Here is a 23,469-nt window from a genome sequence, read left to right on the forward strand (position 1 = left end):
CCAGTATGGGGATTCTTCTCTTCGTGTTTCTTGTTTTATTCGTATGTACAATAACAATGCCTTTTATATATAAACATTTAAATTACATATAAAGAATGTCTGTCGTTTTCTATTATTTTCAGTTTGTTTTATTCTTGTGCCCAATTATTTCACAAGTGTACGTCCTCCTACGATTGCACGAATAAGGATTAAAGCCGATATGGGGTCAGGGACTCAAAGGTCAATGGTCAAGTTGTTCGATATTCGCCTTGGTTTTGGTTTTGATTTATTTTTCCTTTGTGTATGTGTATATATGATAATGCGAATTAACAATAAGTAACAATAGTTCAATGATGGTTGATTTCTGGTTTTGTCTCCTGGTCTGCGACTCCTTGCATTTGTTCAGTTGAACTTAATAGTAATATTTAACTTACGATCATAACACAAAAAAAAAAACGTTAATATGCAATAATAATAATAATAATAATGGTAATTATGATAAGCATAATTGAACGTGAAGAGAAGAGTAAGAAAACTGTTATATAAAACAAAAGGTCTTAAAAATGTTTAGCTTCCTATTAAAAAAAGGGATATAACAAATATGTTGTAGAAAAAGGGGACGGTGTGAGAGCCGCTCTAAGGAATAGAAAGCCGGCCATACATTAATTTTTCCTGCTTACAGCAAAAAACAGCGTAATCTTATTCTTGATCTTTTACAAAGTTGGCTATTCTCAAAATGAACATAGGTAAAAAGCAAATGTTCTTACAAAAGGCGACTCAGTAGTCCAAAAAGGGATACTTTAAATATAAATTAAATATTTTGTGTTTGAGCTATATTTACATACTGAGAACACTTTCCTTTAAAACCCATTTTTATCTTTTGCCTATGTGAGACTTACAAAATCATATTAGACCAGGGTATAGATCATATATCCTACTTCTCATTCTTTGTCAAAACAATCAATCTGCAATATGTACATTGGTTTTATAATTCGCTCTCTCACTAGTTCAATTTAAAGCGCGCTAACAATTTCACTGAAAATTTGTCGTTTTGAGGTCCTCGGTTGGATTGTGGTTGCTTGATAGTTGTCATCGGTTGAGCTCACAACTTCTGCAGTTCGGTGCTATCATTGGCATGATAGCGACTCCTCACGATCTTGGTGCGCCCATCGTACTGCTCCTCGGGGTCCAGCAGTCCCTCCTCGTGTTTGGCATCCGGCGAGGTGACGCCCCCGTTTCCGTGCATGAAAATGCGCGATATGAGCGAGTTAGTGGACCGCTTAAAGGCCATCCTTCCCTTTTCGGGCAGGTCGTCCAAGCCGCGATGGAGGGATAGCTTGTCCAGCTCGTATTCGGAGCCACCAGCACGTTCCGCCGCCAGTTGCGCCTCGTACTCCGCCGTACGCAGCGTCTTCGCTGTGGGCTTGCGGTACATCTTCAGCAGCAGCGAGGAGCACACCACGCTCACCGAACTGGCGGCCATGGCCACGGAGGCCATCCACGGCAGTAGGGTGAAGCCATAGGGTGCAAACAGACCACTGGCCAAGGGAATGCCCAGTAGGTTGTACATGCTGGCGAAGAAGAAGTTGTAGCGAATGCGACGCACCGTGCAGCGGGACAGGTCCAGGCAGGCCACCACGTCCAGCAGATCGTTGCGCATCAGCACAATGTCCGAGGCCTCGGCGGCCACATCGGTGCCCGCTGCAATCGTGATGCCCACATCCGCCTGCGCCAGCGCCGGACTGTCGTTGACCCCATCGCCCACCATGGCCACGCGGATGCCGTTGGCCTGTATTCGCTGAATCTTGGCCACCTTGTGTGAGGGCAGGACCTCCGCGTACACGGTTCGGATGCCAACCTGCAGCAAAAGAGGAAACAAATTAGTTTTAAAACCGTACTAGAGTCAATCTCCCAGTCACCCACCTCTCGTGCTATGCTGGCAGCCGTGTTCTTATTGTCCCCCGTGAGCAGCACCACATCGATGCCCATCCGCTTCAGCGTATAGACGGCAAGATGGGCCTCCGGCTTGACCATATCGGAGACGGCAAACATGCAAACCAACTGGCCGTTGAGGGCGCAAAGCACCGCGGTGTGTCCCTTTCGTTCCTCGTGCGTCATACAATCGCTAATCTCCAGCGGCACTTCGATGGCATTGCGCTGCATCCACTCCCGATTGCCGATGAGCACCAGAATCTCGGGGCCATCGATGATCTTCTGATCCGTGAGGAGCTGCTCTTCTTGTTCCAGGACCAAGTCGGATAACAACTGCTGGTTGTTCAGTTCCATCGACTTTCGTACGCTGTTCTGCGGCAGCAAATGTTCGATACTGGCGCCATTGTCCACCGGCACCGATCCCTGCGGGTGATCACGATGCAGATTCTCGTAGTTGATGATCCGTTCCGCGTTGCAGGCCTGTCTCAGGGTTTGCTCATAGTTGGAGACGGTGACGCGGATACCACACCCGGGTACGGCCTGGAAGTGACTGCTCTTGCCAAAGCTTCCCGCCTGAGGAGTGGCGCCCACGTTCAGCATGTCCTTGGCGAAATGCACAATGGCGGAGGCGATCGGATGCTCGCTGTTCTGCTCGGCGGCTCCCACAATCGTCAGAGCCCGAGCCAGGCTGCAGACTTGGGCTGTGACGAAGAGGGTAACCTTGCTGGTCATCGGGGTGCCGTGTGTAATGGTGCCCGTTTTGTCAAACACCACAGTCTTCACCTGGAATGTTTAAAATAAAGCATATCAGTAGGGTAAGTAATAGGACTAAGGATCCCAGCCTCACCTTATGGGCATTCTCCAGGGCGGTGGCACCTTTCACCAGCACGCCATTGATCGCTCCCGTTCCGGTGGCCACCATCACGGCGGTGGGCGTGGCCAAGCCCAGGGCACAAGGACACGCAATGGCCAGCACACTCAAGGCGCACTTGAAGGCATAGCTCACGATGATTGTGTTCTGGTCCATGTGCATCTTGTGCTCCATGGCCACGGGCACCAGATTGGGATTGGCAAAGCCAATGATGATCCAAGCAATCAGCGTGATACTGGACACCACAACAACGAAGGGCACAAAGTAGCCAGCGATCCGATCGGCCAGCTGCTGGATGGGCGCCTTACTGGTCTGGGCCTCCTCCACTAATCGCACAATCTGCGCGAGCGTCGTATTCTCACCCGTGTGCGTGGCCTCCACCAGAAGAACTCCGTTCTGATTGATGGACCCACCGATAACCACGGATCCCTTTCGTTTTGCCACCGGCATGGACTCGCCGGTGATCAGCGATTCATCGCAACTGGAGTGACCGTACAGTACCTTGCCGTCCACAGGAACTTTGGCTCCAGGAATCACCTTCAGGATATCGCCACGCTGTACATAGTCCACGGATATCACCTTCTCGCTGATGATGTCGAAGTCCGGCGAGATCTCCACCAGCAGGGCATCGGCCGCCTTGAGGGATAGCAGTTTGGACAGGGCCTCCGAGGTCTTGCCCTTGGCTATGTGCTCCAGCCAGCGACCCAACGAAATGAAGATCAGCAGCATGGGTGGCGTGTCGAAGAAGGTCAGCGGCGAGCTGTTCTGCTCCAGCAATACGGCTGCGATCACCACCGCCACGGAGTACACATACGAGATGGTCGTGACCATCGAGATCAGTACGTCCATGTTTGTGGTGCCGTGCTTGATCGCTCGATAGGATTGCACGTAGAAGTGGAAGCCACCGAAGAACTGCACGGGCGTGGAGAGCAGAAACATCACCAGGTTCTCCATCGACAGGCCGGGCACAATGCAGCACATGTTCGCGTGCCCCTTGTCGCTCATCTCCAGCATGAAGTAGATCATGGCCACCATGCAGGGCCCGCCGAAGATCAGGGAGACGAGGAAGGCGTTGCGCCACTTCCGGATCTCCTCCTTGTGCTCCAGGTAGTTGTGGGCCATCTTGTCCCGGCCGGTCATCAGCTTGGCCTCGAATCCCAGTCCCTCGATCGCCTCGCATATGCTCCGCGGTCCCGTCTCCTCTGTGATGTAACGGAATTTACCTAAAACGAAATCAGATGGATGAAGATTAGATACATATAGTCTTGTGTCATATAAAAATATTTAAATATGTACAGTGTGTCGGAATATTAAAGACCAAATTATTTTAAAACATCAAAAGCCATTTGTTGGGACTGCATCATTTTTATTTGAAGTTAACTTATTCGATAATTACAAATATTTATTTTTAATATTTTAATGCTGTTGATAAAAGTTCAAAATCTTAAATGAATGGTAGTATCTAGGAGATACCAAATGTTTTAGTAAAAGTAAAAAATACAAGGTAGGTTAAAGTACAAACAATCAAATATTTAAAAACATTTATAGACATGACCAACTTCTAACACTTATTAAAGTAAATATAACCATTATTTTTGTTAATTATAGCCGCTCAATCAAACCAAATTGATGTATGGTAAATTTAAAGACCGGACTTGTAATATGTGTAACGATTGCAGTACCAGTCATAAAAAATAGAGAAAGCTGGTATCAAATGCCAGTAAATATACACAGAGGATTCGGTCTGCAGTCTGGGTCATTGAAGTTGCTTGAGGAGAGAAAGCTAATACAATTGACTACAGCAGGCTGATCTATGATCTATAATTATGATTATAGTCCCGGGCCTACAGTTTTTACGTTTTTTAAACCCATCAACATAAATCCAAAAATCTAACAAACCTGGCAGCTAGTACTTTAAGTTCCTTTAAAAATAGGTAAGATATACATACATACGTAGATTAACAAGTCTGAATTCCTTTGAAGTAGTCTATACCCATAAAAATCTAATTCAAAAGATAAAATGTATAAGGTTTCATAAAGGGTTTTAAAGGCGTTTTCCTGTAGACACCTACATATTTATTTGTCTATAATTAAGTTCTCATTTCTGTACGAATGTATCTGAATGCCATATCAATTTCATCACAGTTTCTGGAGATTGCTATCACTTTTATGGCCGCTCCTGTGTTTTACAAAGGCCCCAGTGAAAACTGCATGGGAGAAAGGCAGACACACATATCGTATAGTTGGGTAGCAACGTAGGGGAGGCTTGGAGGTTGCCTTTTGGCCGGCGTCAAATGAAATTGTTTGTGCACGTTAATGACTGGGAAATAATGCCGGTTCTGGTATTGAAATTGGAGCGTGCAACCGGTTCGATGGCGACAGAATCGAATGGCTTCTATTGCAAAATAGATTTGCAATGGCCAACAGTTTTACTATGTAAACAGTTTAATAGGATGTTCAACAAATCGGGGAATATATATTTTGCATAATTATATTGCTTACACCATGAGTAGTCACGATTTTAGAAGGTATCATTGGCTTATAGAGGTGCACCCTCATGTAGATACATAAATCAAACATGTGGTTGAAAACTATCGCATGGAGACGAATTAAAAAAGATCCGTAGAGCTTAGGAATGCCCGGAATCTTGGGGGCGAAATATCGCAACTGTTGCTGTGGGTTCACCGCTCCCCCGATAAGATAACTTTTCAACTTTGTCGAACGTGTAAACTGAATCGCTGCTGTTCTTGATTATTAGCATGTCGCCGGTTACCCAACAACTAGATATTTCTGATAATATTGCCATCTGTTGTGAATGTTTTCCCCCCAGAAGGTTCTCATTCATCGTGTTATTACTTTCAACTGTATCTGATCCGAGAAAATGACGAAATCAGACATATTCCATTATTTGTACTTCATGTAGGCAACTGGGGAACCCATAACACGTTCCATTCGGGGTTCATTGACTAGCAATTAATCGTCGTTCTCAATCCCAATATATTGTGTATATGGCACTTCAATTATAACTTTGAAATCATTTGAAATCATTAAGCTAATCAACAAGAATTTATTTAGGTGTATTTTGCTTTTATACACCAGTTAAGAAGATGAGATATACCTTTCCTAACAAAGAACTTACTCTTTATTAACTAATTTTTTAAGATTCTTTTAACATTAAAATTTTGTTTTCAAATGCTTGAGTACAATTTTGGTATTCTTTTAAACTAAATCAAAAATATAACTGATAAATAAAGCATTTCTCGCCAATCTGAACATGTCCAGTCTATCAATATTTAAAGTTCTAACAAAGAGAAACAATGTAATCAACATTAAATCACCTTATCACCCGTAGAATAATGACAAAATATGATTTTGTAACGGCTAAATATATTTTTAGATTAAGAAAGCGATTTGCTTATTTCAAAATTGATTGTCATCCAGTATTTTATCCCAAGATCAACAAGGTTCGATTTACGATTACGGTACGAGTTTTTACCCAAGTAAAGTCCCTTAATTAACGATATCGTGAGTTTCTATGGAAAAAATCCCATTTCTTGTATATAAACTACATTATTAGCAGTTAGTCATCCAGAAATACACTCTAAAGTTAAGAAGACTTTTAAATGCTTTATTCCCATTGGGTGTGCCCTATTTCAAATCCCTGTGAATCACTTAAGATACAAAGGGAAATAGTTGACAAAACACATGATATTGTTATTTATCATTCAATTAGAGGGTCATTAAGTGGGAACCAAATGGGTCGTGTGCAAAATCGAGGAAGGATTAGGATGACATAATGCTTTGATCACACCAAGGGTGACAATTGCCGCTAATTATCGATGGTATCGATCGATCTTCACCCAGTTTTCAGTTGATAAATTATGTGCGTATCGTGTGCATGTGTACACTACAAATTCTATAAGATAAACCTGTGTAAATTGAATTTTCTGGAAATCAATAAAATATTTTATTGGTGGTATTCATTTTATGATATAGTATTTATTATATTATAATACCAAGAGTATCCTAATGCAATCTCATTCATCATTTTATCGAGTTATATGTGTTTTACTGTATTCGAAATACTTTTTCTAGGGCTCTCTCTATTCTATTTTGTTGTTTGGTTTGCATCTTATCGCCCGCGATTCGTTGTTACAATTTTAGAACATTTTCAATTTGAATTGAGATTGCCTGTAGTTGTTTGCTGTCGAGCACTTATCGCCGGACGATAAGAATCGGAAGAAAACATATGTTTTTCTCAACAGTTTACACTCCCAATTCCGGCTACCGATCTGGCAAACAAACTTAAAACAAGCCAACAAGCAAAATGGCCCAGTAACAAATGAGAAACTACAAGTTTAACCAATTTAATGGGAGTTAATGGGAGTCTGAAGTTGGATTTTAAGTGCTAATTGATTTAAAGATAAGGAGCAGCAGGGAAATATCCGATCCATATGGTTGAAAATCCACCATTAATGATCAAAACTCCATATCAATATGTACTCTATCATTGAAAAATAAGTAATATAAGGAAATATCCTAGCCTTTATAAGAAAACCAACATTAAAGATGAAAACTACTATTAATTCTCATATAAATATGTATTGTACCATTGAAAAATAAGTATTATTGACCGCAATGTGAGTACGAATTTAAAGCCCCCAATTCTTTAGCATTAGATGCTGTCTTTCATCCAGAAATAACTTCAAATGCCTGCGATAGTATAACCTTATATCTTATCTTACAGCTGCAACTGATTGACGTTCGCATTAGGTCACCATTTTAATACTTTATGTACATTGTACATATAAAATAATTTCCAGTGTCATATAATCGAAATAGTTTCATTTGCTTTTCTCCGCCGTGTGCATATCCATATCGAACGCAAAAAAAAATCGCAAAAGGCAAGTGAGCTGAAACTGGAAACCAGTTTTATAGCAATCATAATTATGAAGCTCTCATTTATGCATTTTCTTGGCTGTTGCATTTGACTTTTTCAAACAGAGCACGTACGCAAGGTAAATCCAGGTATGCAAACCGATTTTCGTGAATCAGCCAGAATTTAAAACAATTTTGTGATCAAACATAAGTCGATCGCATTTTATTGCATAATCTCCAAACTAATTTCAAATCAAGATCTGCGAGACAAGAGCAGAAATAAATAAGCAACCAAAAAATAATAACTCTAAATCAAAGTGAAGGTGAGTGAAACTGGAAATGCACGTAGAAAAATTAGAGAGGTAACTTATTAAACTTGTTTTTAAATATATTTTTATTTAAAAAACAAAATATTTTTAAATAAAAATAAATATTTATATTATTAATAAAATTTATATTGGTTATTGCATGATATTATATTATTATTTGTTTATTAATTAGGACTTTATAAAAGTTATTTATATATTTTTTTTCACATTATAAGTTAGATTCTAATTGTATGAGATTTTAAGTAATATAAAATTTTAATTGATTTATAATGAACTAGAGGACATGGTGCTAATAAAATTAATTTTTATAAAAGAAACACACTCTGAAAAAAATAATCCATATCAGAAATAGCATAAAGATGCCAAATCATTATTGAATAAATTACAGATTTTGTATAAAATCGTAAAAGACTTTTAGTATGTATCTTTAAGATATAATATCATCTCTCCGTGTACAAAATGTACATTCTAATTTTATAAGATTTTAAGCATTCTGAAATTAAATTGATTTATAGTGAAGTCGAGGTCATGGTGTTAATAAAAATTTTTTTTATAGAAGAAACACTCTGAAAAAAATAATTCATATCAGAAATTGCTTACAGATGTCAAATCAATACTAAATAAATTACAGATTTTGTATAAAATTGTAAAAGACTTTTAGTATGTATCTTTAAGATACAATATCATCTCTCCGTGTACAAAATGGATTGGAGTTCGTGGTCACGCATGCGGAGCAGGGAGATCCAAACGGAAAAAGAGAGGGTCTCCCTCTTTCCAGACAAAAGCGAGATTAATTCCGCAGTTGTTGCCTGCGATCGTGGGTATGTATTGGAATTCATATATATATATATATTTCGGGGCGTGTGCTTCAGCTCTTTCACTTTTGTTTTGGTTTTGAGCTTTTAGTGGCCAGGCGGACTTTCAATTTCAAGGCTTAAATGTAAGTTGGTAAAGGCCTGTCCATGGCTCAATGGCCAAATCACAGCTTATGAACACAAAGAGCCAGCAATCACACCCTGTCTTTTGTTCTCTGGCCCGCAATCGTACTTAGATTCCTCTCTCTTTCCCTCGACTAATCTTGTATGGTACTTCCTGAACACTCGCAGAAAATCTCCTATAATGTTCAGAATTTTCCCATATGAAACCTTTATATTTGTTTTGAATTTCATAATAAAATGAAATTGATTATTATAAACATGTATCATGTAAAACCGAACAACCAGTGCCAATTTTCTTATCTTCTGAGTATATTTCCCTTAGGTTAATGTGCATTTATGCATAATCACTTTCCCGCCCTCTGTCCCCCCATTAAATTCCCAACTGTTCCAGATAACTCTACTGCCCACGCACACGAGCGTAGATCTAAGCACTTTAATCTAGTTGCCATTGCCATTGTTTGCCTTAAGCATAGTGTAGGGTATATAAAGTGTATATAGAGTCCCTCGTACTACCCCCGGGCACTTTCTTATCGTTGGAACCACTCCCGCCCTCCCGAAAATAGAAGCCCCAGGCCGCAAAGCATAAAGTAAACCTTGTATATCAGTTACAATAAACAATTGCTGGGCCAGTTTTCAATTGTGTAGAGCGAACAAAACATTTGCACCGATTCCAGTCGATTTCGATGCTAAGAGGTTAATAAAGAACAGCTGTTGCTTCGGCAAAAAAAAAAAATTAAAAACCCTTGGAGAAAATCCTATTTAATAATGATGATATATGTATGATTATTTAAACAAGTTCCTAGTCGACTAAAATCATCACAAAGGTTCTTCAGAAAATGTATTCTAATGACCTAAAATATATCCAATTATACATATAAATCAGTAAAACTTTTTATCAAAAAAATCTGTTTAGATATGGTTGAAGTTTTCCCATACTTCTATCCCTAAAGTTCAAGGGTATACAAGATATTGTATCATATTTAAGCCGAATTTCAAGCCAGCTGTGGTTGAAAATAAAGCGCAACAGGTGTGTATCGGTTGATGGCCTGGTTCCAGGTGTTTATTATAAATGTTGCGTAACACTTGTCACTTGCACTTCTGGAGTGGAATGCTATATTCGCGATTCTATTGTGTGACCCTGCCTGCGATTTGTTACCTTTTGTATTTTGGATAACAACTGTTCTACATTAATTACAAGATTAAACAGAAAACAATTTACTCTCTGTTGGGCAAGCAAAGCTTAGATTAACCTTATATTAATTGATTTTGAGTTATAAAACTATTCGAAAATATTATTTTAAAGTTTTTGTGAATGAAATCTAGGCTTTAAATTACAATTTAAATGGCGAACTTGAATCAAAACAATTGAAATTAAAATATTTGTTTCTGAGAACCACCCCCTTTTAGGATTACTCCAGTACTCACCCCTTTTCGTTAGCAGTGTAACCGAGGCGGTGGTCACGCCCTTTATTTTCAGCACATGACTCTCGATCTTGTTGACGCAGGAGGCGCAGGTCATGCCCATTATCTCCAGCTCCACCTCGGCCTCGCCGTTGTCGGGCTCATCGATGAGTTCCGTGGGGAAGCCCAGCTCTGTGATGGACTTGGCTATGTTCTCGGCCGTCACCACATTGGCATTGAACTTGACCTCGGCCTTGGCGGCCAGCAGGGCCACCAGGATGGTGTCCAGACCGTAGATCTTCTTGCAGTGCTTCTCGATGGCGGCCACACAGCTGGCGCAGGTCATGCCGCGGATGTGCAGGAAGCACTTGGTCAGCAGCTCCTGTTCGATGGGTATGGCCACTGCTGAACCATTTTGCGCCAGAGCATGAGGTGGTGGCGGTGTGGCCCTCTTTTTGGGCGACGAAGCGGGGGCAGGGGAGGGCGACTTGGATTTCGTTTCCGATTCCGATTCCTGGACGCTGGCCTCGAAGCCCATGTCATCGATGAGCTCGGCTATCTGGTCGGCATCATACTGGGCGGGATCGTACTGGACGCGGGCATTTTTGGCCGCCAGCTGGACCTCAATGAACTGGATGCCCGGCTTGGTGCCGATGTTACCCTCGATGTTGCGCACGCACGACTGGCAGGTCATGCCCACCACCCGGATGTTAGTCCAGGCGCTGGCGGATGAGGAGGGTGTTGCGGATGTGGGTGAATCACCCACAGCCGCTGCTCCTGGATAGCTGCACTCGAAGCCCATGTCGTCGATATCGCTGGCTATCCGGGCGGGATCCGTTTGCCGGATATCGTAGTCGAAGTAGCCCGCATGCTCGTCCAGAATGACGCGTGCGCCGAGGATGCCCGGCTTCTGGCCAATGTGCTCCTGGATATTGCGCACACACGACTGGCAGGTCATGCCCACAATGGGCAGGCGCACCGTGGTGGACATCGTCGCAGCTTCTCTCTCGTCACTTGGCATCCTGCACTGGCATTATTTTGTGGGTGGGCGGAACGGAACGCGGTCTATGGGGTGGGTGGGTGTACGGAAGACGGAAGACGGATGCGCAGGCGAAATATAACTAAAAACTGGAAATTTCGAACTTTTCGGTTGACCCTCGCTCTATTGCCGTCCCTGTTGCACTCGCTGCGGGTGTCGTGTCCCGAATTGTGTCACAAAATAAACTTTGGAGCCGAGTGGGTCGTGTTGCAGCTGCTACTGATTTGTTGTGGCGAAATCGTCGCCGCCTGCCAGCGCTTTTCACTCGTCCAAACTCCACACGAAACTCACAATTTTGTGTGTTTGTGTTCAATTTCCCAATTAGCAGGCAACAGCTGCTCCGCTCCCGTTATGTTTTTCGCACGGCACGCAACCAGTGTGACCGCGCAAGTGTTGGTCAACTATACCGTCCGGCGCAAGTATGACATTTCACTATTTTTACTTTTCTTAAAATATTACAAGCGGTCACTCTGAATAAATCAGTCTCAACAAAAACCTATGTGCGTCAAATTAGCGTCGGCCTGTTAGCAACGAAAACGGGAACGGTGGAATATGGAACATGGGGGCTCTTTTTATTTTTAAATTTTCTCGCTATTTGGGGACCAAATCGAAAAATCTAAAATGCTAAATTGTTAAGAAAGAAAAGATCTATCGATCTAGGTAGGTATGGGACACATCCGAGGCCTATTAATGTATCAAAAATGCATTTGAAAAATCGTGGCTCCACAATTTTGTTAACTGCTCCCCTCACAGAGGTTGTGCCAATATGCACGATAAGCCAAGCTATTGAGGGTTAATTCAAGCTCCTTGTCTGAAAGTTTCATCAAAATCAAACCCACAGTTTTCGAGAAAATAGCCTAACAGTGACGCAACCTCGGATTTTCCCCATACAAAAAAGGGGGGCAAAAATGAAATTACCTACTGCTCCACTCCTAGAGGTTGTGCCAACATGCACGGTATATGGGTAGATAGGGGATAATCTAAGGAGTGTTCTGTGAAAGTTTTATTAAAATCAAACCCACAGATTTTGAGAAAATTGCTTAACAGTTGGGGGTGTTAAAAAGGTTAATAAAAGCCCGTTTAATCCAGAAACGGAACCATTGGATACTAAGACATGAACCACAATGTAAATAGCTTAGCCATGACAATCATTCGACGCTAACTTTCTATAACTTTATACAACTCTCACAGAGGTTGTGCCAACTTGCACGGTATCGCATTCGAAGGGGCATCATTAAAGCTAATTTCTAAATAAATTTCAGGCAATTCAAACCCACAGTTTTCGAGAAATTCAAGTCTTTTCAATTATGGCTTTTGCCACGCGGTCACACTGTCAAGGCCTGCGATAAATCGTATGACCCGTGACATCAACCATCAAAATATATATGCAAACTTTAATTAATTCATACAGCTCTCACAGAGGTTGTGCCAACTTGCACGGTATCGCATTCGAAGGCGCATCATTAAAGCTAATTTCTAAATAAATTTCAGGCAATTCAAACCCACAGTTTTCGAGAAATTCAAGTCTTTTCAATTATGGCTTTTGCCACGCGGTCACACTGTCCAGACCAGCGAGAAAGCGAATTCAGCCAAGACATTTACCACAAAAAGGTATTTATCGATATATCGCCAAGTGCCAGGCTACTTTTGGCCGCCAAATATTCAAAAATATATATTTTTAATATCAAATCTTCATTGTGATATGTATGCACCCCCTAATTGGTATTTATTTCCTGATTATTTTAATATATAATTCATCGAAATCGAGCCAGTGGCTTGGTAGAATTTAACATTTTATTGATTTTAGAAAAATAATAATAATAATAATAATAATAATAATAATAATAATAATAAAAATTCCCTAGTTGCTATTGTGGAATCCTTGACTTCCTTTTGCGCTATAATAAAGGAACATATTAAAAGACATTCAGCAAAATAGTTTTAATACGAATAACTTACACATGATGTATCTATGTTTTTAGTTTTATTATAAATTTTAGCTTTTATTTTCCTTTCACTTTACTTCTCTGCACGAGCTTCTCATTCAAAGTAACGGGGATTCTATTCGGCAGTATGGTAACTCCACAATAGCAACTAGGGAATTTTTATATTTTTCTAAAATCAATAAAATGTTAAATTCTACCAAGCCACTGGCTCGATCAATAGCTTGGCTTACCGTGCATATTGGCACAACCTCTGTGAGGGGAGCAGTTAACAAAATTGTGGGGACACGATTTTTCAAATGCATTTTTGAAACATTAATAGGCCTCGGATGTGTCCCAAACCTACCTAGATCGATAGATCTTTTCTTTCTTAACAATCTAGCATTTTAGATTTTTCGATTTGGTCCCCAAATAGCGAGAAAATTCAAAAATAAAAAGAGCCCCATGTTCCATATTCCACCGTTCCCGTTTTCGTTGCTAACAGGCCGACGCTAATTTGACGCACATATTTATTGGTAGTGTAAACATTTTTATTTATTTTCGCAAAATCAGCTGTTCGGACCTGCGAAACGAGAAAATACCTACCAGTGGAACCCGCCCATAATTGGTTGATTTCTGCACTTCCAGGCTGGTCACACTGATCTTATAAATGCAAAAAATTGAGTATGTATAAGTATTTACCATCGTGTCGTTATAGGAAAATTAAAAATTGTGTCATCTCGGGCTAAGATAAATGCCAAGAGGTAAAACCCAAGTGAACCCTAAGTATATCGTTGGTGAAACGCCCTTTGTCCGCAGCTCAAAACGTCTATCAAAGTAAAAAACGAAACACAGAGAGAGAGAAAAATTGAACGCGAAAGTACTTTTATATCCAATACCATCTCACATGCCCACATACATATGCGCACATATGTACAAAGGCATTAATATATAATTAAGAAATGTTTGAGCAGTTTAGCATTACAAATAAGCGATTATTGATGTAATATATGTGCTGCTGAGCGTTCGTATTCATAATATACACTGCTTTTACTCTATTTTAGTGTGTCTGGACATTGGGCATAATAAACACATACACATACGCATATACATATAAGTATTAGTGCGCAGATATATAAAGAAAACATTGAGAGAGGAAAAAAACAATCCGTATAATTGTTTCAGCCAGTGGAAAAACCATTGAACGCAATCCAATTAAAATTCTAGTGTCTGAAAAGCGAGCTATGTAGTCGGATTTGTAGATTATGTACGATTGTATTCGACTAGGAAATAATCGAAAGTTACATCAAATCGCTGAAAATCGAAGAGGGTACAACAAAATGGCACTTGCAAACGATGGAAACGATTATAATCAAGCCGAAAAGTTGCCCATTTCGATGAGATTTACTGGGCAATTGTTAAATCAGTGAGCCCACTGAGTGTGAGGAATTACCTAAAAAGGGAAAAACACCCTCTCGCCATGTCGGTAACATCTTCGATTGAAAAGCCCACGACTACTGCAGTTCAGCAACAACAGCAACATCAACAACAACAGGAAAGCACAGCAGCAACCACTACAACAGCCACTATTGCGATTGCAGCTGGCCAACAACAACAACAGCAGCAACAACCACAACAACAACAGCCGAAGCGAAAATCCTTGAATCCAAAACGTTCGTACTCCCTATCGTCATCGAGTGCATCCAGTTCTGGTTCCTTTGGGGCGATAAGGTCCGCAACATCGCCATTAGTCAGCGAGCAACAAGAGAGAAAGGGTTCGGCCGGGAATATTCAGCAGGGGCAGGCCTTTTTGCCATTCTCCTCCTACTGCAGCGATAGCACCGTAGCAGCCGTTCATCACCAGCGCCAGTCGTACGCATTGGTCCAGAAACCTCCATCCTTGCGATATCAAGGGAAGCCCCACATCCACACCCATACCCATAACCAAACCCATTCGCATCACCATCATCATCATCAGCTGCTGGCCAACTTCTCGCCAACGATGACCTCCTCGGAGCCCTCGTCCCCCCTGGCCGCCGAAGGCTCTGGATCCGGAATCCTCAGCCCACCGGAGGTCACCACCCATTGTTGCACCAATGTCAAGGCCAATATCACTCCGTTGGCCACACAGAAAATGCATCGAACAATACCATCTGATAAAGTAAGTGTGGTACACCTGGTAAACCTCCCCCCACTGCAGAAACTGCAGAGCAGTGTTATCGCAACCCTTAGCCTAAATGTATAGTAGATGCAGGAAATATTTCCCAACCGACACTTGAACTTTTTTACCAACACTGTTATGAAATTGACCTTCCCAATTTAATCGAAGGCCAAGCAGGTAGCCTTTGTTTTTTTCTTTTGCCTTTGTATCTGTGTTTTTGTACTGATAATGTGGAATAGATTTCTTAATTTTTTCAAATTCTAATAACTTTAGAAAAATAATTTAAGAGTTCAATGAAATCGGAATACAATCTTAAAAACTATTTTGTTAAAAACATTGGGTTTCTTAATAACTTTTTGTTAAATCTTTTTTCTAATTTAAACTTTAAGCATCTAAAAAAATATTTTAAATTAATAAAACCTTTTGTATTTTCAGATTAACCTACGCCTCATTCTTGTTAGTGGTAAAACAAAAGAATTTATTTTTAGCCCGTCAGATTCCGCAGGTGATATTGCACAAACAGTATTTGATAATTGGCCAGAAGGTGAGTAAATTTAGTGTTATGCGTATTTTTATTAATACCTTACGACTTATTAAGCCAAATATTAAAATATAATGGAGTGTTTTTGTGTGTGCCTTAAAAAAGCCATGAAAAGGCTATATATTATGAAAGAGCTTGATCTTTGATCTTTTCTCATAAAGAAAAGTAATTGTTTTGTTTTCATTAAGCATAAAATAGAAAATATCATATGATCATATAATTGCAGTTCAAATTAGGGATACGGGTAGTTCAAATTAGATTATTGAACTGTTTAGTCCTATTGGTCTAATTGGGTAGGCCAATAAAAACTAGGGGGCATATCATAAATCTTAGACTTATGTATTTCTAACATCTTAATCTATATAATATTAATATTTTCCTTATATTTTCTAGATTGGACTCACGAAACTGTTGCGAAAGCCGAAATCTTGCGCTTGATTTATCAAGGTCGTTTTCTTCATTGCAATGTAACTTTAGGAGCGCTGGGACTTCCATTAGGCAAAACGACTGTTATGCATTTAGTGCCACGTGATAATTTGCCAGAGCCCAATTCACAAGGTGAGTTTTAAGAACACAATTATAAGTTATAATAATTAGAAAACCTAAAAGGCCTTCGTGAGTTTTGGCCTTACGAAATCTATTTGTTTCTAATTTGATTTTTCTTTATTTTAGATCAAAGACAAAATAGTAAAGGCGGTTCTGGACGATGCTGTTCCACAAATTGCTCTATTTTGTAACTAAATTATTATATAATAGTGTAATATTTAAATTAATTTGCATTAAAAAAAAAAAGAAATAAAAAAATATATGTATAAATTACATTTTTGTGCAGTCAAAAGTATATTTATTAAACTATAAAAATGTATGTCCGGATGAACAAGGCGCTTTGTTTAAAATATTAATGTACATACAATATATATTTTATATATATACCACACAGGAATTCATGAGCATCTGCAAAATGCGTATACTCTGTATTAAAGTTGCTAGACTGCATATTTATAACATGTAAAATACGGATACAATGCTAATTGCTTTTAGAAATCGGACTTGTTAACCTAATTAGAAAAAAGAGTAATTACAACACTTATTTCAAATATGTCAAGAATATTGAAAAACCTAATTATGTGAAAAATAAGTAATTCTCCCCCTGCGTTCTGCTTTTAAGTGTGCGTCTATGAAAACATAAAATCAGCAATTACTTGTCAGATCGATTCTTTAACAAGATTAAAGAATATTGAAATTTTTTTTGTTCTGTATATATACCATATTTAATTAGATTTTAAGTGTTTTCTTCTGTTAAGTTTTAAAATATTATCTGTAAAGTCTAACTTAAAGTCAATGATAAATAAATAATCTAATATATCCTTTATTTAATGTTGGGCTTATTTAAAGAGGAAAGTGGGATGGAAAGTATTAAAAATCATAGTGTGTAGTAAAAGAGGTAAAGCACGAATTAATTTGGTTGATCCAGATATTTGAGGTTTTCGGACTATTTTGGTCTATTTATCAGGACCTTCCTAACGACCAAGGGTGTTTTTAAATAAATCATTTCCATTTGAAGATGTAAAAACAATCAATTTTAAGAACTATGCGGAAATATTTATATTTAAAATATTAAAAAAAAATATTTCAAATATAAATTTTCGTTTTATTATAAAACTTGTAGGTTTAATTTCATATAAAAAATGAAAAACTAATATGTTCCAATTGTCATTATTTCGATGACAGAAATACATAAATATGAATAGTGAGAACATAGAAAAATGAAACAAGGCCGGTGTTCCATTTCCACTGTTTCTCTGACTTGGCCAAGTCATCGACGCTATCTTGACACACATTACAATGGTATTTAAAGTATATTTCTGATAACCAGACGGTATATTTTGATGATAACTTTCCTGCGGTCACACTAGCCCGATTCTGAAAAGGAATATCTTAATTTATTTTGAGTAGCGTGAATATATTTCGAATAATCCGATCACAATGACTGCCTGGAGAGCTGCCGGAATTACGTAAGCATTACACAAGTGTCTAATCTGTCACGAAACGTGAAGGTTTTAAAAATTACCACGAGAAGACATTTGGTGCCGGATTACATAACATAACATAACATAATTAATACAAATATTACCGATTGCAGCTACATCCAATATTCCAACATCGCCGCTCGCGTTCTGAGGGAATCCCTGAAAGGACCCCTGCGTGCCGATGCCGCCAAGCGCGACGCGAGTCATGTGAAATTCACTCCCTGGGCAAATGGCAAGCCAGCACGTACGTATCCCCACATTTGGCCGATTTTTACTTGCCTATTGCCACTGATTTACCTGCAGAATAGCAGGCATTATATAAAGCTATTTAAGGGATTAAGGGATAACTTGGAATCCAAGGCAATCTCATCATCATAATCAGTCTTATCAGTCCTAAAATATCTTTTAATCGAATTCTAACCAGAAGTCCGTAAATCTAATTGGAAGAGATTTCTGAAAAATCAGCATTACAGAAAATCTTAGCTTAGTTTAAATTCCCTTTGACATGGTAAAGATTATTAACTTCAGAAAATCCCAAAAAAGGAGGGAATGTATTAAGTTTAAACTTTTCCTACGCTTTTACAAAAAGTGTGCCTACTTGCAGGCGTAAAATGGTACATTTCCCACAATTTTTGTTCAATTTCATTCGAATTTTCTAAATTTAAAGTTAACGCTAAATATAAAATACGGATTACCATTAAAAGACAAGGAGCGGTCTTATAAGATAAAATATTTTAACTTCCCATAATTATACTTTTTTTTAATTGATTTCTGGAACTCCCCCTTTTTGGGTACCTCTTTCCAAAATATATTATATCAAATATAAAATATAGCTTTATGCAAAGACAAAAATAATTCGCGCGTCGAAAGAAACGCAATCAATTGCCTTAAAAAATGTTAAAAAACAAAACTATTCGAATAGTTTTAATTCTGCTTCCTAACCAAACGCTGAACGTTTTTATAAAGCTCAAAATGGGCATTCAAGTTGGATTTATGTTTTACATTTCGCCTTATTTGTACGTATTTTTCAGATGACAGGGCTTAGGTGTTTTGTCGACAATTTAATAAGTTAAAAACTGGCGTAAGTGCCTGCCATCGCAAGGCTGAACCCGATTGTTCCCAGTGTTTGCATAAAAACTCAAAGAAAGTTTACCGTGCCTAACTTTGTTCTTATTCCAAAAGTGTCTAACCACGTTTTCAAACTTATCTGCATGCAAATGAGATAATTTTTAAACCCCAATATTCCGGCCCCAAACTTTACAGCCAACGAATTATTAACTCGACATTTTTGTATTTTGAAACTACTTTCCATTGCCCATTGCTTATCTGTACTTTTTCTTATCCACAGAGCGCCAAACCAGCCAATAGGAATCCTAGATGCTTTGCAGTGGTCCCCCAAGCATGATCTGCAACAATTAACATCTACCATCGTTGCAATGTTGTAAAATCATCAAATATGAAAACAATTTAAATAAATTTGAATTATTTAAACGAGATGTTTTAACTTTTCTTAAAAATGGCATTTATTGGGCGTTCCCTTGGGAGATCGCGACCGATGAAACGGATTTCTAGCAATAGAATACAAATAAATTGAACAATTTTGGTAGTGTAGTCATTAATGGATTGTTTTTTTTTTTACTAAAATTGTTTTCAACGCGTATCAGTAAACATAAAAAAAATGATTTCATACTCACTGCCGAACCAATTGAATTGTTACTTATATTTTGCGCTTTACATATACATATAGACATTATTTATGTTAATTATTATCCTGTTAGTTTATATTTTAATTTAAATATATATTTTTAAGGTAGAGTATTTTGGATTATCCTTCAAAAATTATCGTTTTGCTACCACTAAAGACCGATTAAATTGCTATCGAAGTGCTATTTTAATTGCGGCATTTGTATGTTCTTTTGATGATGTCGTCGTATTATGTTCTATGTCATCGGATGCGACCTTTCAATGGTTGGCGAGATTGCAGCTCCTCCCATCTTCGATCATAAGTCCTTTAGAATGGCACTCTTGGCGTTTTTCAATTTGTCGAGGCGTTTCAGCAAGTGGTTGTTTGACGTCTCGGCTTCCTCCAATTTTTCCAAGAGTTCCCGATGCTATGGGGGGTATAAAAACGCAATAAATTAATAACTATAAATATTTTTAAATGACATTAATCAACTCACCTCGCGTTGCAGCTTACGGCGCTCGACTTTCAGCTCTGCCTCCGCCTTTTCGGCGGCCTCCGCAGTGCTTTTGTATCGAATCACCTGAGTCTCTGAACGGGCTAAGCTCGATTGCAAGTTGGCGATTTCCTGTTCCGCCTTTTGCAGCTTATATTTATGGTCTGAAATGATTTTGTTTGATTCCCCTGTCGGATAGTATAAGAAATAAGACTCATAGTATAATACAGATATTTTGCAGCTGAGTTGTACCCACAACTGCCATAATTATATACAATTTATTGTTAAAAAAACAAAAGTTATGGGGATATACAAAAATGCGAGTAAATGCAGCCGATCTATACAAATCGGAATTATAGAAATGAAAAATATATATAGATCATTTAAAAATTGATAAATACAAAAATTATATAAAAATCTAAATATAAGATTACAAAAAAATATCATTCTGAAAATCAGTTAATCAGTTAAGAAAGAATTTTTGTTAATTTTTTGTGATGTCAAGGGGGGGATAAATATAATAGTAAGGAAACTTTACATGCGAAAAGCATAGTGTTGTCATTATGTAATTATGGGTAACGTACGTTGGGCCTCGTAATCATTCTCATCACCAAAGGAACCTTGCGAAAGACTGCGACGCCCAGTCATCCCATCACTTTTATACTCATCCAGCTGTTCGTGTAGCTTTTGCACCTCGGCCAGCAGTCGCTGTTTCTCGTCACTGAACTTCTTGAGTCTTACATCTGAAACGAAACGAGTGGCGTTGGGGAAATGATGAACGTAGGGGTCGGAACTTCGCCTTCTAACACAACAGTGGACATTCACCTAAAGAACCCTGAACGGACGCCAGAACCTTTGCGTTCTCAACACTCACTAGAGCTCTCTTGGCATCGCTGCCATCGGCATTTTCAACTGCCACAATCAGCAGGCCCTGTTCGGCTATCAACGAGTCGCGCTCGTTCAGCTGTCCTTGCACTAGTTTAAGCTCTAGATTGGCGCGGTCCAGGTTCCGCTTGAGGGCATTGCAGTCGCGCATCTTCTCCTTGAACTCGCGCTGCAGCTGGGCAAAGGACTCCTCCATGATTTCGCACTTGTCCTTAAGCAGCTTAACCTCATAGGCCTGCGAGGCACGATCGTTGTCCAACTGGGCGTTCGTTATCATGGCTTTCCGAAACCGCTCCTCAACATCCTGCCATGGAAAAGGAAACATACATTAGTTGGTTGCAAGGCAGAACCAAGGGCAGCTGTTACATTACCTTAAGCTCGTGCTTGAAGTCGCGAAAACTTCTGCCCTCCTCCTCCACGGAGTCCTCGCTGCTGCGGCGGGATGCTGAGGCACGGGATACGTTTATCAGGCCGCCGTAGGCGAGGCGCATGGGATGCGTCGAGAGGGGATCGCTGCCCACGGCACTGGAGCTGTGCATGTCGAACACCCGGTCGGCGGATATCTCCTGCTCCTTCTGCTGGCGCTCCAGCTCCTTCATGCGAATCTCGCGGGCTTCGGCACGCGCCTGTCGACGCGCGGCGAGTCGCGCTTCTGCCTAAGTAAGAAAAATTGGTTAGAATTTAGTTACAAGTTAGTTGATATAAGTTATATTGTAACCTCTTAGTCATTTTTATTTGTTTGAAGTGATGCAATACTTTGGAAATATACTCATAAAATCGTTTGGATGAAATATATCTTCCATAGGGATTTTAAGATTTTAAAAGTGGTCCAATCAAGTTAACTACTAACATAATGGAATTTTGTTATTTTACTACTTAACAATTAAATTAAATTTATTTTTCTAAATAGTTCTTAAATTCAAATTTATTTTATATTTTACTCCACAAAAAATGGATAAAAATGTCACTTTAGACAGATGATCATAAGTGACAGATATGTTAATAATGATTATGATATTCGGGGTCTTGAAAGAATGGACCTCAGTTGCAGAGTATTTAAAGTAATATTTATTCATTGGTAACATGAATAAAATCTTATATTTTTTTTAATTTCGAAAAGTATAAGGATATATATTGATGCTGATAAATGTAATAGACACTCACCTCTTTTGTAATTTGATCCAGGGCATTATCTTCGGCATTGATTCGCATGTTGTTCCGCCGCCGACCTGTAGTGCTGATACTTTCCATCGAAACTGAACTCAATTTAACTTTATGTTTTATAATTAACGTATGCGGTTGGACGCTGCTAAAATAAAATAAACTTGTTTAATAAAATACTAATTTCTTTAATTTCTTGAAATGTAAAGGGAGGGATTCTACACTAATTTACCAGTAACTCAAAAATTGGATAGCTATAAACTATAACATTCACAAATTCCTTCAGTTTAAGCAACATGTAATCAAACCAACAAGTTTTTTTTTAAAACTCCACGAAACACAGAAGACATTTCGCATTAGTAAACATTTTGGAATGTTATTGATGATCTTATGCGAATGATATGATATGATATGGATACCTTATCATCGGAACACTTGTTATCTGGTGGAGCCTTATATAAAAATCGGTGTATATATTCCTATTGGTGCCGAAACCCACATACATACGGCCGAAATGCGTATCGATGTATGAAAATAAAGTAAACTTTTTTTGCATTGCTCTGCATAATGACTTTTTTTTTAACTTTTACAAATTCCTCATCGACACTTGACAATTTGGCAGCACAGAAAGTTAAAAACTAGTTTATGTCCGGTTTATAAATAGGCAGTGGCCGCTCAACAATGTTCATCCCCGGAAAATGCGTTTTTTAGCCACTATTTATATTTGTAAAATTTGTAATTTTAATGGGAGCGGCGTTACACACATCTGTTTCCCCTAATTTATGCATAGGTTTCTCCGCTGGGAATTGTGCACTTCGGAAGCACTTCAAGTTGCTCCCCTCACTCCACTTCAAATAGTTATACACAAGGTGACAAAATCTATAAATTAATTAAACACACATACACATAAAAGGTTTTGAGAGACACCTTTTTAGCGAAAGAACAATCACAATTAATCACAATAGAGATGGGCGAAAAATCGATGGATCGATAGAAATAGGCGGAAGAAGATGAATGTTATACTCTGTTCCCACTGAGCCACACAAGATGTGGCTGTTAATTTAAATTAATTTAATTTAATATAATTTTCATGTAAACTATTATTGATTTTAGGATAGTGAAACATTTTTATTGCCGAACAATTTTAATCGTTTCAACTGATGTGACTGTCGATAGTGGGAATACTGCATCGATAAGTGAATGGACTGGCCTCAGACCCTCTATC

At 39.0% G+C, this 23,469-nt stretch overlaps 4 protein-coding genes and 1 long non-coding RNA gene across 11 annotated transcripts; 2 read left to right on the plus strand and 3 right to left on the minus strand.

The window, feature by feature from the left end:
* Positions 1–240: 240 nt before the first annotated feature.
* Positions 241–11,349, minus strand: LOC119558217 (copper-transporting ATPase 1). Its single transcript, XM_037871527.1, has 4 exons — positions 10,353–11,349; positions 2,759–4,005; positions 1,903–2,694; positions 241–1,837 (listed from the first exon to the last, which is right to left on the minus strand). The coding sequence occupies exons 1-4, from the start codon at positions 11,347–11,349 to the stop codon at positions 1,082–1,084; spliced, it is 3,792 nt and encodes a 1,263-aa protein (XP_037727455.1). The 3' UTR covers positions 241–1,081.
* Positions 11,350–13,143: 1,794 nt separating this feature from the next.
* On the minus strand, positions 13,144–13,685 carry LOC119558068. Its single transcript, XR_005220142.1, has 3 exons — positions 13,544–13,685; positions 13,327–13,482; positions 13,144–13,265 (listed from the first exon to the last, which is right to left on the minus strand). It is a non-coding gene; the product is annotated as an uncharacterized LOC119558068 (long non-coding RNA).
* Positions 13,686–13,930: 245 nt separating this feature from the next.
* Positions 13,931–16,810, plus strand: LOC119557607 (putative uncharacterized protein DDB_G0282129). The gene is made up of 5 exons (XM_037870412.1): positions 13,931–14,053; positions 14,354–15,450; positions 15,886–15,994; positions 16,385–16,549; positions 16,664–16,810. Exons 2-5 carry the CDS (start codon positions 14,770–14,772, stop codon positions 16,726–16,728), a joined length of 1,020 nt encoding a protein of 339 aa, XP_037726340.1. The 5' UTR covers positions 13,931–14,053; positions 14,354–14,769; the 3' UTR covers positions 16,729–16,810.
* A 1,036-nt stretch (positions 16,811–17,846) lies between these two features.
* On the plus strand, positions 17,847–19,517 carry LOC119557296 (protein stunted). Of its 2 annotated transcripts, XM_037870004.1 has the most exons (4): positions 17,847–18,006; positions 18,135–18,265; positions 19,053–19,102; positions 19,370–19,517. In XM_037870004.1, the coding sequence occupies exons 1-3, from the start codon at positions 17,978–17,980 to the stop codon at positions 19,064–19,066; spliced, it is 174 nt and encodes a 57-aa protein (XP_037725932.1). In that variant the 5' UTR covers positions 17,847–17,977; the 3' UTR covers positions 19,067–19,102; positions 19,370–19,517. The 2 variants fall into 2 exon arrangements, with proteins under 2 accessions (XP_037725932.1, XP_037725931.1); XM_037870003.1 differs by lacking the exon at positions 19,053–19,102.
* A 205-nt stretch (positions 19,518–19,722) lies between these two features.
* LOC119557295 (leucine-rich repeat flightless-interacting protein 2) lies at positions 19,723–23,204 on the minus strand. Of its 6 annotated transcripts, none has more exons than XM_037869999.1 (7): positions 23,149–23,204; positions 22,248–22,389; positions 21,455–21,739; positions 21,024–21,387; positions 20,783–20,941; positions 20,202–20,386; positions 19,723–20,132 (listed from the first exon to the last, which is right to left on the minus strand). In XM_037869999.1, the coding sequence occupies exons 2-7, from the start codon at positions 22,332–22,334 to the stop codon at positions 20,022–20,024; spliced, it is 1,191 nt and encodes a 396-aa protein (XP_037725927.1). In that variant the 5' UTR covers positions 22,335–22,389; positions 23,149–23,204; the 3' UTR covers positions 19,723–20,021. The 6 variants fall into 6 exon arrangements, with proteins under 6 accessions (XP_037725927.1, XP_037725928.1, XP_037725929.1 ...); XM_037870000.1 differs by having other exon boundaries at positions 22,248–22,392; positions 23,149–23,182; XM_037870001.1 differs by lacking the exon at positions 23,149–23,204 and adding an exon at positions 23,009–23,127.
* Positions 23,205–23,469: the final 265 nt, after the last annotated feature.

This window comes from Drosophila subpulchrella, chromosome X (assembly GCF_014743375.2).
Source record: "Drosophila subpulchrella strain 33 F10 #4 breed RU33 chromosome X, RU_Dsub_v1.1 Primary Assembly, whole genome shotgun sequence".
Lineage (NCBI taxonomy): Eukaryota > Metazoa > Arthropoda > Insecta > Diptera > Drosophilidae > Drosophila > Drosophila subpulchrella.